At 43.7% G+C, this 15,096-nt stretch overlaps 1 protein-coding gene across 2 annotated transcripts in view; it reads right to left on the bottom strand.

Moving 5' to 3' along the window:
- Nucleotides 1-2,847, bottom strand: part of LOC6032463 (alpha-protein kinase 1) — a 64,434-nt gene extending 61,587 nt beyond the window's left edge. The window contains exons 1-2 of one of the 2 annotated variants that reach the window (XM_038251483.1): nt 2,044-2,846; nt 1,845-1,990 (exon numbers count right to left, since the gene is read on the bottom strand). In XM_038251483.1, the coding sequence (XP_038107411.1) occupies nt 1,845-1,958 (114 nt within the window). In that variant the 5' untranslated portion in view covers nt 1,959-1,990; nt 2,044-2,846. Of the gene's footprint in view, nt 1-1,844 lie in introns of both variants that reach the window. The other variant, XM_038251482.1, reaches the window with a different exon arrangement.
- Nucleotides 2,848-15,096: the final 12,249 nt, after the last annotated feature.

Genomic DNA, 15,096 nt, shown 5'->3' on the forward strand with positions numbered 1-15,096 from the left:
AGAAAGATATCGTCGCAACGGAAACCCCTAGAAAAAACAAGAGCAAGTAGGCTAACACAAAAAAAATGTTGACATAAACTGAAAATCGTGGTGGCTTGTTTGGCTGGCTGGTGTTGGCTTGTTGGTCCGGTTGTCTATCTTTAGCGCTGGAAGCAGCGGTTCTACGGCCTTTGCGGTCAGCATAGTGTTATCCAGTCTCCGAACCAGGTCGGATGGACACGCAACGGACGTTATTAGCTCCGTCGGGCAGGCTTTTCTCTCGTTGGCGAATGAGCAGCTCAAGTATCAACTAAACCGGACATGGCGAGAGGGGATCTTCTAAGACGGTTAAGACCAGCGTCCTAAGGGTGTCGTCCTTGAACTTTATGGTGCGAGGAGAGGACATGATGGAGGCATTTATTTTTTCCCTTCTCTCTGATGGAGGTGGTCTTTTTAAGATTAGATGTGGAGGGCCATACGGGACTTCCACTGTCTAAGCCGATCAAACCCAATACGGATTTTCACTCGCGGAACCTCCAGGTTCCACCATTGTACCACTGACAAAGTGATTGTACCGTAATGACCTGGTAACTGGCCTGGCGGTCCATGCGCGCGCTGACATTAAATCTCCCCTGGAGACCGAGCAGTCAGCAACCCGACGTGAAGGCATTTCACAATTCTTGGTCGGCATCGCACTCCAATTGATCCCTGAGCTCGACCTCTCCTCCGGAGTCTCACGCGACTCTGACATTATCAGAAGGGAAAGATAACCCATCAAGGATCATCAGAAGATATGCTGGAATACATCGTTCACTGGCACATGAAGAACAACCCAAACCGGAGGCTCATAACTATTGTACATGGCGCTGGAGATCATCAAGTGGATTTCAATTGATTTCGTATTAAAATCGTGAAATAAAAAGAGATTGATAACGATTGATTCATGCTGGTTTAAGAAAATTGTATTTTTTAGATTTTTTTCTTTCCGTATAAAAATACAAGCGGAATGTACTTCACCGATCGGGAGGCTCTTACTGACGACGACGTCGACGTGGACAGTTTGGCTTGGGTGGTTGATTTTTTGACGACATGTTGATCAATGGAAAGGTCCGTTGATGCTCTGAACCATCTTGCTACCTGGAGACGTGGCTGTTTGCTTCAAATATTCAGCTGGGTTAGAAACTAGGTTAGAAAACAATCTTATGTGGTTTTTTTGAGTACACACATGTACTTCTTGATTAGGAAGTGCATCTCACTCTGCATCAGCCAATGTGGTAAAGTGCCGGCAACGGGGGTCCCTACACGGGTCTCTCTAGATCCCTGCATCAGAAAAAAGTACATAGATCCAATTAAATGTTTTTTTTTTCTGTTAAGAAAACACTAATCTATCGACTGCATTCAAGCATAAAAACAAACCTGACACCTACGAAAATTGAACATGATTGCTACGATGGATTGGAAAAACGCTTGCGCTCTTATCTTAGGGACCTCTTCAAGATAATCACCAAAACTGATTATTTCTTGGGACGCGCAATAAAAAGACCCACCAAAAGAGCAGCGCGACAGCAGCAAAAAAAGAACAAACTTTTAATGATAATTATGTTCTATCTTCGCCGACTCAATCGTCGTCATGCAATTTTACCTCGCGGGTACTGCCGTAAGCCGCGAGGCCATGGCACCAGCAAAAAAAAGTTCATGTGGCCACGGTAGCAGCAACATCCTTGCCCCTGACCTGACCAACCACTTGAAGTATTATAAAGGTTTTCTCTTGGGAACGCAGAACCGTTTCTTTTATTTTTCGAATCGCATTCACACTCATTCACACAACTTCTAGCCGGAGGGAACCCTGGAAATAGGGGACCTACCTTGGACGTGACATCGGACACTTCCCGCATGATCCGCTCGAACTCTGCCGTCTCCTCGGCCTGCTTCTGGTTGTGGAGGGCAATTTTCTCGCTGAATTTTCGTGGATTCGCCATTGCTTCGGCTCCGCTCTCCGTCGGTCCGTGGTTCCGAATCTCTTGCTCTTTTTCTCTCTACGAGCCCACAATCTGTGTCTGTGATGCTGCGGCTTCTGTTGCTTCCACACTACTTCCGAGGAAGATTGGACAATTTTGACCCCCACCCGATATTTGGACACTTCCGGAACACAGATTCCACTCTAAGTAGCACACTTTAAAGAAGTTTTTGATTTAGATTAACACTATCGGGAGCTTCTCCCCTCGCAACCCGGTGGTCAACTGGAACCTGCTGCCGCTGACACTGGGAACCAGATTTGCCAAACAAATTCAGCCTCTCGAAAGGTTTAGCTATTTTCACTCTTTATGTTTTCGTAACTCTTGAAAACGCACACACAATTTTCCTTTTTTTCTCCTGCGCACTCTCCCCGGGTTCTTCCCGTTGGGGACAATCAAACAGGCCAGGCCTCTGGTCCACTCAGCAATCCGTTTCGGCGGTCTCTCCAAAAACGTTCGCCTCTAAGACCACGACGGCGACGACCGGGACGACGATGGCCACACCGGACACGGAGGAACGACAACGACGACGTTTGACGGCGGCGGATGGACAAGAAGGCAGCAAAAAATAACTCCACAGAAAATTTTCATCACCACCACCACCAGGCCACCACTCTTTCGGGGTCGAATTTTCCTCCTGCACACACACGGAATTTTCCCAACCCGGGCACCGAACTCGACGGCCCACGGAACCGGAAATCGCTTCCACGCGTGCTGTGCGACCGAATGCTGCCGGAAAACGCCACCGAACTGCGGACAAAACTCGCGAAATTCTGGATTTTAGGACACCCCGTGAAAATCCGAAACTTGCCTTCTTTTGCTATTTACGTATCTGTATAATTTTTTGCTCTCTCTCGCTCCCCCTCTCTCTCTCAACTCAACTCGTCTAGGACCGGGTTGCCAGCCAGCTTTGACATATTCAGTTGGTAATGTTGGTAGTGCGACGTGCTGTAAATCGTGAATACGTTTTGCAAAGGACGTAATCGAAATTCACGTCAAATTCCGAGTCAAATTCACGTTGCGCCGATCTTCGCGCAGATATTGCGCGTATTCCCGAAAAAGACACGCGGCATATTTACCAGCCTCGAAACGACGCGCCGCACTTTCGGCAAATGCGCGCTGTCAAATCCCATACTGTGCGTTTTGTTTTTGTTGATCTTCTTCGAATTGCATGGCATTGTTGCCGGAAATGTTTTTTATTGCACCAAAAGTGCAGAAAATCGTTGGCAACAGTGTCTGCGGCACATTCTGAAGTGCCGCGCGGCGTGTACCTTCGGAAGAAACGGACAATAAATTTTATTTTATCAGAACCCGAGTCAGAACCGAGTTAAGAACCGAGCCTGCAGGCTCAAATATGTATGTACATTAGGATGTAACAAAACCACACTTTTTTGCGGGCATTTCAGGGGATGATCCCCTAAGTGTATTGAGTCAGAATCCCAAATATGAGCCCGATTGGTTGCGACAGGACCTGGCGCTCCGGCTTCAAAGTTTAAATGGGATTTAACCCGTAAAATCGGTGCGTTTTGGTTTTTGCCATTTTTGAGTCCTTCAACGATTTTTGGATTTTTCAAAAACCTCATGAGCTTATAGATTGTGTTCCAGGGTACAACTTTGCCGAAGACTGCGAAGAGATTTGACCGCTCTGAAAAATGGTATAGAATTTACAAAATCTTTTCTCTTGTTTTTCTGATAACGTAAAACATGTTCTGGCAACACTCGCTTTTGAGGCGCGCTTTCGGAAAACTATGCAACGCATGCTACGTTGCGTCGCGACCTGAGTCGGGCGGAGAAGAATACACCTAGTTGTCAGTGTCAGCCACTTGCGAACTGTCAGTGAGAGCCGCCTTCAATTTTTGTTACTGTTCTTATTTGGTTAGAGCAGTATTGTATTTGTTAGCAAAATATATTTAAAAAAGTTTTTAAATTTGCAAATGTTTTTTCGGACTGAGACAATTTCGGCTAAAATAAAATAATTAACTTTATTTATTTTTCAATTTTTGCTTATTTTTGAAAAGATTTAGTTTAAAACTTATATATTCATGAGATATATTTCCAATGTGACCATGAATCAATCAATGTTATACATCAATGTCTTACATACATGTGCTTAAACTAAGACTTATTAAGTTAGTAGTAGTTAGCCAATGTATTTAAATATATAAATCGTTCAATACAACCAGAGCTGTGGAGGAAGTGAAAAAAATTCTCTGGATGGAAATAGGAACAAAGCGGGAAAAACGGCGAGCTGGAGGTTGACATGAATAGAAAGGAAGCGGAACGTTTTCTTTTTTTATGGAAAAAAATCATCGTACGTAAAATTTGCCTAAAAATTAAGATCGTTCAATTGGGTCCTAAAATGAAGCTTAGATTGCTGATATTATTGTTTACAGCGATAAAGCTTATTTTTGAGTACAATGACCCTTTGTACGACCACAAAGAGTTTGAAATGGATTTTTAAATCAATTTTGAAAAATTAACCCCGCGGTCCTTCTTGACAGAAAAGCTCCTACTTGACAACTCGTTCCAAGGGGACCATAGTTGATCCATCGAAAAAATGTTGTCTTGTCAATATTTTTTTTGCATTAAAATGAAAAAAAAGTGATCAGAAATGGTTTTTAATCGTGTTTTTTACCGTTGTTCATAAAAATTGACATAGGGCTTTAGTACCCAATTTAAGATAAGCCACCGTTTTTCAAACAATCGCTCTGCAAAGCCGGCATCTCGGAAGAATGATCATGTCACAGCGAATTCACTTTACTTCCTCCAATGCTCGGGTTTTGCATTTTATTGCAACCAGAAAGGAAAATGACAGAAAACTAAGTCCGGCAGTACCGGCGCTCACGGCGGCATAGTTTCCTCCGCTGTCTGGTGCGGTTCCGGAAAAAAAACAGAAGGATCGCCTTCGACAAGCAGGAAGCAGCAAACAAAATACTGGCCCCTCACGCCTGTGGAGTCACGAAGGAACAAGGCAAGGAGGTACTCTACAGTTCGGCTGAGCTGTGGAGGATCTTCAACGAGTTCAGCACCCAGTTGAAAAGCAGCAAACCCACCCAGATTAATTAAAAGTGATCGGTTTCATCACAGAGTAAGGCAGAGTCACTACTGCCATTCGATTTTGGTTCCACTTTGTGGTACATCGCACGCCTGCTACCAGCAAACCTTATTGAGCCAAACAATAAAACGACATTTCTTCGGACTGCTCGCTCTGTGTTACTCTGTGGTTTCATGTCCTGCAAGTATGGTGTGAAATGACCCTTGCTGTCATTAGTTGAAAAAAATATTTTCATTATTTTTTATGTCACATTCATGATTTGCGGTCCTACCCTCGTCTCGGCACCGAAGAGGACCGAATAAAAATAAGTTATGAATAAAAAAAAAATTCGCGGAGAAAGTTGCATCACATGAGTCATGCACGATCTTGAGCACTATTTTGAAATGAGCTGCAAGAAAATTTGTTTTGTCAAGAAGGGCAGATGACGACTGACTGGAAATTTAAATGGGAAGAGAAATTATCTTGCACAAAAAACAAAAACAACAACAAGAAAATGAATAAGAATAAGAAGACCTCTTCGCTTCTCCCTCCCAGGTCGCGACGCGTCGGTATGTATTTGTCCAGCGTCGTGTTGTTGTTTTTGTTGTTGTGATTGTTGAGAACGGGGGGATGGCAACCCTATTCCGACCAAAGCAAACTGACAACAGTCGACATTAGCACGGTTGTCAAATGAGAGCCTACAACAAAAGCACTAGCTGTCAAATGGTAGCCCATAACAAACCATTGTTTGGGTTTTTGATTTTCAATTTTCCCGCAATTCAAACGATAAATACCTGAAAAAACACGTGAATTGTGTTGCTGATGGCAAATTCTATCATATCCTTGGAGATTCCATCCCAATATTGGCTGAAAATTCATATCGAAAAAGTGATTTTTCTGTTTACCTTTTTTGCTTTTTTCTTTTGGTCGATCAAACAGTGCGCCCGTACACTGTGAATCGGCATTACACATTTTTCAGTTTGGTTTTACACATTTGCATGGGACTTTTGAGTTTAACCAGGATAACACACTTCGTGTTACCAAAATAATATGAATAATACTGATTCTGAGTGTTTGTTTTCTGAACTTCCAAGATGGCGGCTTCTTCGCTACCCCCTGGTTGAGAACGAAAGTTCTTATGGAACTGCAAGAAGCTCTCCGGTTGACTTTCAGGGTTCAGTTGGATGCCCGGGCAGAACCGATTCTAAACCTTGCTCGAGTGACAACTAACGCAGCTGTCTTGAAAGCGCTTTATTATGCACGGATGTTTTGTGCATTTTGAATATTCCGTAATCCGGAAGATATTTCGGGAGACATGCCTTTTAGTGATAGTTTCCACTCGTTTTCAATTGAAGAGTTATGGCAATTTGGCAATAAAATCGGTCATAAACAAATTAATGTATTGCATTGACAACATAAAAAAATACTATTTTCAAACAGCAGAGTTCTCTGGCTAGATATTTTTCGAAATCATAAGACACCAATTGCACTATGTTCGAGCATAGGTTCGCCATCTCCCAGCACCTGGTCTGGTCGCTGGTCGCGACGAAAAAGATCCACACGGGTTAATGACAGGACCTGGTGTGCCTAGAACTAAATCCGGCGAGTCACTGCCAAATAGAATACAGGAATCTACGACAGTTTAAAAGAGCAGCACCGGTGATCAAATCCTCCGGCACCATCGAAAACATAAGCACAACATCCAAATAATGTATTTTCTTTCCATGTGTCAAACTTTGACCGTTGTACGCTGGATGTTTTCTCGTTGCTATAGTTACGACCCAGTTTACGACGCCTGGCCCAGGATGCGCGCGTTCAAAGAAAGTGTTGCCAATATTGTGGATTTAGCTCGTAGCTGGATTTTCTGGCATCTTCTCACGGTCATTGGAAACGGTCGTGGATAGACCTAGGGGTTCCTAGTTAGAGTGAAAAAAATCAATTTATAGAAAAATTATGTATTAAAATTTTGCTTTTTCATCACTTCTCCGACATCAGGAATAATTGTTTGAACATGCTCGCAATTTTATTATTCGGTCGGAAAAATATTATTTTTCTTGAAAAAACTTTCATTTTTAATCACATGATCACCCCCAATTCTGGCTCGATGCCGCCATCATGCGACCGCGTGCTCCGTTTGTTTGTCAACAAAGCTGCAGCTGGATGGTGAGACGAAGTGAGGGGGGAAGAGATTTTGACATTTTTATGCCCGCATCTGGCCCGCCGACTACTTCGTCGGTCACTGAGTCGCCGGTCGTTTCCAGTGACCGAGTCCAGCTAGGAACTGATCGCACAATACTAATCAAACAAATTAATGGCAAAAAGTTTTTTTATTTTCAAATCATTGTACAAGCAGTACTAATTATCAAATCTCTTCGCAGTCTTCGGCAAAGTTGTACCCTGGAACACAATCTATAAGCTCATGAGGTTTTTGAAAAATCCAAAAATCGTTGAAGGACTCAAAAATGGCAAAAACCAAAACGCACCGATTTTACGGGTTAAATCCCATTTAAACTTTGAAGCCGGAGCGCCAGGTCCTGTCGCAACCAATCGGGCTCATATTTAGGATTCTGACTCAATACACCTAGGAGATCATCCCCTGAAATGCCCACAAAAAAGTGTGATTTTGTTACATCCTAATGTACATAGTGAACAAAATTATCAATCGTGGTGAAAATTGGGAGGATGTTAGCTCGAGAAATGCAATGTATGGGATATTTAGACTGAAACTCCGTTGGTTTGACACCAATTGTTGTCGAACGAAAGGGGTAACTTATTAGTTTGACACCCCTTTTACACGGAGTTCACACACATCACCAAAGGCTTGTTTTGATAGTGTGCGTGAGCGCCGTGTAAAAAGTGACAGTTCGTCACTTTTTAGTTTGACTTGGACCAACCAACGGGGTGTCGTAGATTTAGAACGCATCAAATCTCAACCGAGCAAAAGTCTTTTGTTGTTCCAAGATCCCAACACCCACCACTTAAAACAACACCGCTCGCTTTAACACTAAACACCAGACTCAAGACCTCTCTCCGAATTGCGATGCACGAATCTACTCTCCCGATACCAACGACCCGAAGCGCACAAACACACACAGAACTCTCTCATTACTATCTCACGCGCCGCGCGTCTCCAGCACGACACTCAACAGAATCGCGCCGAATACACACAACCCCATCGACGCACCAATACAGTCGCACCCGCGCTGTTGGTCTATTTCATAGCACACCGACGTCGTCTCCTTCGTGTGCGTCGACGCTCGTTCGAAATTCGACACTAATAATTCAAATGGTCATAAATGGTTTCTCTCAAATACCTCGCACTAATTCCGATATTCCAAGCCATTTCTACGGAATAACATAACGTACACGCTCTATCTGCGACATTCTCCTTCTCCTGTACTCTGTTAAAATAGTTAAAGTAGTTCTACTTTTAGCAAAACAATAACAACCGCAATCTTCATTAAAAACTGGCAGATCCTCTCAAACTTCGCAAGTTATTCTCAACATCATCTATCAAATTTCCCTATAACCTCAATCAAAGTTCCAGCGCAACGCGCTATCAGGCACCGCCTCTCAAAACATTGCATCAAACTGATCGAAACTCTCCACACATTGATTATTCTGTTCGCTGTCATTGTCTTCAAAATTTCGGCTACAAATTAAATTTTTTAACATCATCCAAGAAAATCAATCCAAGACTCCAAAACAATGCGTACAAAATCTCAAGGCAATCGCTTCTCAAATCATCGCTTCACACTGAGCAAAATTCTCAATCACATCGACACTCCCCGGCTCGCAATCATCATCTTAAACTTCTCCCAAGAAGCTCAACCAAAACTTCAGGACAAACGTTGCTCAAATTTTGGATCGAACCAATCAACACTCTCAACAAAACGACTCTTTACAACTCCCAATCATCCTTCGGTTCTCCATAGAAAGTCAATTAAAGGCTCCAACGCTAGACGTGTAGAGCCTCAGGCTACAGTATCTCAAATTCCTGCCTCAAACTGGGCGAAACTCTCAAACACATCGATGCTCGCCATCGTCATCTTCCAAATTTTTCACAGAAATTAAAATCCTTAGCGATTTCCGCTTACAACCATTATCCCTTCATTCCTCTTAGAAAACAAATCTAAGGCATTAACGAAGGCTATTACAATTACGCTCATCAAATCCTCGCATCAAACTGATCGAAATTCGTAAACACATCGTAAACACATTATCCACTAAATTCTCACCAAACATCAAATTCCTAATGATAGCGATTTTTTTTCAATCATGATCTTTTAAATCTCCCTAGAAAATCTATCAAAGGATGTGACTCGATCAAAACTAACCCTTTCTGAATCTTCCCAAAAACTCAATCGAAAGCTCTAACACAACTCATATGGACTTTGAAGCTACCACCTCTCAAATCCTCGCTACGAACTGATCCAAATTGATAAACTTATCGCTTATTTTCGCTGAAAACCAACCTTTCCAATTCTCTCCACAGAAGCTCAACTAAGGCATATAGGCCATCAAGTGCCCGCCTACCCCAACTGACTGGCACTCTCAAACTCACAACAATTCTCGTTCGTAACGAACATCATTCAACCTCTCTCCAGAAACCCCATCATAGGCTTCAACGTAAGCGTGAAGGCTACCAGGACACCGCCCTTCAAAACTCTCGCCACCAACCGACCGGAAATCCCGAAATTCTCACCTCCTCCTGCAACCAGCCTAATCCCCAGAAACTCAACTATCATACCCAAACTCTCTCCAGCAACTCAATCTAAACGTAAGACGTGTTTGTTATTGATCCACCATCCGTCAGAAGTGACTGATACGCTCCTCCTGGAAAACAAATCAAAGGCTTCAACTCAAGGTGTGTTGGCTATCAAAATAGCCTTCTTTGCATCGAATTTATCGAAATTCTTAAACACATCGATCATTTTGCTTGCTACCATCATCCTTGAAACCTTCACTAAAAAATCAAATTATTAAGCGAAACGACTTTTCGCTCACAATCATCATCATGTAATTCTAGCATTGGTGTCACAGTTGCCTCAAAAAATCACTCCATGGACCACAGATGATAAGAAGGAACCAACCATCACCGCTTCGCCACCTTCAAAAGCCCCTATCATGCAGATCAATCAGAAACTCAATCAAAGGCTGTGACTGAAATCATAAACTCGTCAATCACCCTCTATCAAAAACAACTCTTTCTGAATTCTCCCCAGAACTCAATCAAAGGATCCAACACAACTCATGTAGGCCTACTGTATCTCAAATCCTCACCAAATTCACAAACTCAACGATTGCTTTCGCTCAAAATCAGCCTTTCCAAAATTCATAACAGAAATTCGGTCCAAAGCCATTTAACCTCTCTCCAGAAACCCCATCATAGGCTCCAAGTTTGAAGGCTACCAGACCACTGCTTTGCAAACTTTCGCCTCAAACCGACTGGACATCCTGAAACCCACGATTCCTCCCGCTTGAAACCAGCCTCATTCCCAGAAACTCAACTATCATCCCCCAACTCTCTCCAGCAACTCAATCTAAGCACACAGCGTATGGCGTGCTTGCTATCAATTCGCCGTATATCATTCGACTCGACTGGTCTTCTCCATTTCACCTCTAACTCTCTCTAGAAACACACCAAGGCTCCATCGCAAAGATTGAACTACTCCAACTCCCTTCAAACCTGCAGTTAACAGTCACGCTCCTCCCATGAAATCATTGCAGCAAATGAGCAACGCTCGTCTTATCAACCTTCATACTTCAGTCAACGAACCAAACTCATCATCTGACTGACGTGTCAAAATACATATGCATTCCTGTGGCCAACCTCTCATAATTATGCATTCTTGTTTCCAACGACTAACGCCCGAGTCTTGAATACACCCCTGTAGCCAACGAGCAACGCCCGTCTTTCAAACACCTCGCTGCAGAAATCGAGCAAAGCTGATCTTGTAAATACACCCTTGTGGCCAGCGAACAACGCTCGTTTTACAAATACTCCGTTCTGGCCAACGAGCAAAGCTCGTCTAATCAAACATAGGGGGATGGCGTCGCTATTTTTAGACCACATTTTCCACTTTTTCTCATCGAAACCGACTACTTTATCGACTTAATTTTGCTGGGCGAGATAGGACGCCGTCTATTTTTAGACGATGACTCAGCACTTTTCCACTCTTGCACTTAAAAAAACCAGATGGCAGCACGATGTAACGCCACGTCCCTATGTACCCTTGTAGCCAACGAGAAACGCTCGTCTTACAAACACACCGCTAAGACCAACGGATAGCGGTTGTCATACAACCACGCCGTTGTGACTAAAGTGCCCACTTAACAAACACACCCCTGCGGCCAACGAGAACGCTTGTCTCACAAAAACGTCGTTGTGGCAACGAGCAACGCTCACCTCACAAATACACTCTGCTGTGGCCAACGAGCAACGCTCGTCTCACAAACACTCTGTTGTGGCCAACGAGCAACGCTCGTCTCACAAATAACTCCGTTGTGGCCAACAAGCAACGCTCGTCTCACAAACACTCCGTTGTGGCCAACGAGCAACGCTCGTCTCACAAACACTCCGTTGTGGCCAACGAGCAACGCTCGTCTCACAAATAACTCCGTTGTGGCCAACAAGCCACGCTCGTCTCACAAACACTCCGTTGTGGCCAACGAGCAACACTCGTCTCACAAACACCTCGTTGTGGCCAACGAGCAACGCTCGTCTCACAAACACTCCGTTGTGGCCAACGAGCAACGCTCGTCTCACAAAATGACCCTTGTATCAAATATCCGTTGTGGCCAACGAGCAACGCTCGTCTTACAAATAACTCCGTTGTGGCCAACGAGCAACGCTCGTCTCACAAACACTCCGTTGTGGCCAACGAGCAACGCTCGTCTCACAAATAATTCCGTTGTAGCCAACAAGCAACGCTCGTCTCACAAACACTCCGTTGTAACCAACGAGCAACGCTCGTCTCACAAAATGACCCTTGTATCCAACGAGCAACGCTCATCTTTCAAATACCCGTTGTGGCCAACGAGCAACGCTCGTCTCACGAATACACTCCGTTGTGACCAACGAGCAACGCTCGTCTCACAAATACTCCGTTGTGGCCAACAACCAACGCTCGTCTCACAAAATGACCCTTGTATCCAACGAGCAACGGTCATCTTTCAAATACCCGTTGTGGCCAACGAGCAACGCTCGTCTCACGAATACACTCCGTTGTAGCCAACGAGCAACGCTCGTCTCACAAATACTCCGTTGTGGCCAACAAGCAACGCTCGTCTCACAAAATGACCCTTGTATCCAACGAGCAGCGCTCGTATTACAAATACACTCCTGTGGCCAATGAGCAACACTCGTCTCACGGTTCTTAACATTGTTAACCTGCAAACAACGGTCGTCTCACATTGATATATCTTTTCCCAATTACAAACATTGAGGTGTTCACCCAAACAGTCACTCTTCTACACAAAAACACATCCTTCAACTCCAAATTTTCACTACAAAACGCAAAATGAGGCGCAAACCATCAAATCCGCATGATATCAACTCAACCGTCAACCCTACGCAGAGAGAAAGCAATACATGTCTCCCGGTTCTTCGCATTGCTAACCTGGAATAACGGTCGTCTCACAATGGTCTATCTTTCCATTTACAAAATTGAGCTTTCAACCCAAACAATCAATCCTCCTCACAGAAACAATTCCTTCAACAAATTACAGTTCACTACAAAGTGCAAAATGTGACGCAAACGATCAAATCCTGTCTCCAAAACAATGCAGGAAACATCATTCTTAAAATTTCACTTCAGTTCTGGATCAACTTGATCCCAACCCACAACCCAGACAAAATCAAATAATTCGGCAAGATGTCGATTCAACATCGGCCCGACACAGGGCAAAAGCACGCCCACATCGGGTGACGCATCGGCCTTACACTCACCCAACTCAGCACAAACACATCACTGTGGGTTTCAATCAGTGTTGTCGTCTTTTTCAAATGCTCCAACAAAATCTCAAGCAAAACTTACCGGTTGCTCTTCGTCATTCCTCTCGTCTCGCTTGCTCACCTTTTACACTTCTTGTGGGGGGTGAGGGGACCATGAAACATCAAGTATTTTCGAAGGTTTTCTATTTTGAATCATTCAAATCTACCGGCTACGCCATTGTCGTAGATTTAGAACGCATCAAATCTCAACCGAGCAAAAGTCTTTTGTTGTTCCAAGATCCCACCACTTAAAACAACACCGCTCGCTTTAACACTAAACACCAGACTCAAGACCTCTCTCCGAATTGCGATGCACGAATCTACTCTCCCGATACCAACGACCCGAAGCGCACAAACACACACAGAACTCTCTCATTACTATCTCACGCGCCGCGCGTCTCCAGCACGACACTCAACAGAATCGCGCCGAATACACACAACCCCATCGACGCACCAATACAGTCGCACCCGCGCTGTTGGTCTATTTCATAGCACACCGACGTCGTCTCCTTCGTGTGCGTCGACGCTCGTTCGAAATTCGACACTAATAATTCAAATGGTCATAAATGGTTTCTCTCAAATACCTCGCACTAATTCCGATATTCCAAGCCATTTCTACGGAATAACATATTGTGGATTTAGCTCGTAGCTGGATTTTCTGGCATCTTCTCACGGTCATTGGAAACGGTCGTGGATAGACCTAGGGGTTCCTAGTTAGAGTGAAAAAAATCAATTTATAGAAAAATTATGTATTAAAATTTTGCTTTTTCATCACTTCTCCGACATCAGGAATAATTGTTTGAACATGCTCGCAATTTTTTTATTCGGTCGGAAAAATATTATTTTTCTTGAAAAAACTTTCATTTTTAATCACATGATCACCCCCAATTCTGGCTCGATGCCGCCATCATGCGACCGCGTGCTCCGTTTGTTTGTCAACAAAGCTGCAGCTGGATGGTGAGACGAAGTGAGGGGGGAAGAGATTTTGACATTTTTATGCCCGCATCTGGCCCGCCGACTACTTCGTCGGTCACTGAGTCGCCGGTCGTTTCCAGTGACCGAGTCCAGCTAGGAACTGATCGCACAATAACGTACACGCTCTATCTGCGACACGGGGTACAAACTAAAAAAGTCTCAAACGAAAAAATGACCAACCACCGGTTGAGTGTATACGAAGGTCTCGGGAAAATTTCTCTGCGGATAATCGAATCACGATTTTTTTATCGTTGTCTTATTTTTGATTTTCGAGCTCAAGTATGATCCCTAAACTACTCTTAATTGGCGGTGATGAAATATTCAGAACAAGGGTCCTGATTTTCGGTTCAATGAACAGAAACCACTCGCCTATCCATTCGTCGCCTATTCCAAAACGCTACACCCTTACCAAAAATCATGATTTTTTGAGTTCCAAATCCCACTTTTCATACGATTTTTTGAGTTCAGGTACTACAACCATAAAAATGGTTATATGGGTTGAACTGAAAAATTCGTATGAAAAGTGGGATTTGGAACTCAAAAAATCATGATTTTTGGTAAGGGTGTAGCATTCATGAGCGAATGAGACTCGCAAGCAGCCAGCGAGTGGCCCGAACTGTTCACTCAGCGAACAAACACATCGTGAAAATATTTGCCTACTCCGTCGCTCGACGACACTCACACACTAACATGCTCAGCGAAGAGCCATTCTCCCAAAATGCCAGCGCTGCAGTCTTTTTGTCTTCGCGATTTTTTCTTGGTGGAAGTTTCTTTGAATGGTGTCTATAAATAATATTATGAAATCAAAATAAATGCACAATTTAATTGATAACAGACGATCGGCCTGTCTGAGCCGTTCGGAGACTGAGCCGATCAGAGAGAGAAGGAGAGTAGAAGAGTGAGTGTTTGGGAGCGAATGGTGTGAAAGTGACAAACGGTAGGAACTCATCAGGGCAGTATCGCGTCGCCTGCTATTTGTGCTCGCGAGTGGAGTGGTTGATTTAGAGCAATCAGGACCCTTGATTGAGAATTTACGTTTGGTATTTTTTAAGCAATCAACCATTCAAATTTGACTAAAATAAAAATAAAATAAAAAT

The sequence above is a fragment of the Culex quinquefasciatus genome, chromosome 2 (genome assembly GCF_015732765.1).
Source record: "Culex quinquefasciatus strain JHB chromosome 2, VPISU_Cqui_1.0_pri_paternal, whole genome shotgun sequence".
Classification (NCBI taxonomy): Eukaryota; Metazoa; Arthropoda; class Insecta; order Diptera; family Culicidae; genus Culex; species Culex quinquefasciatus.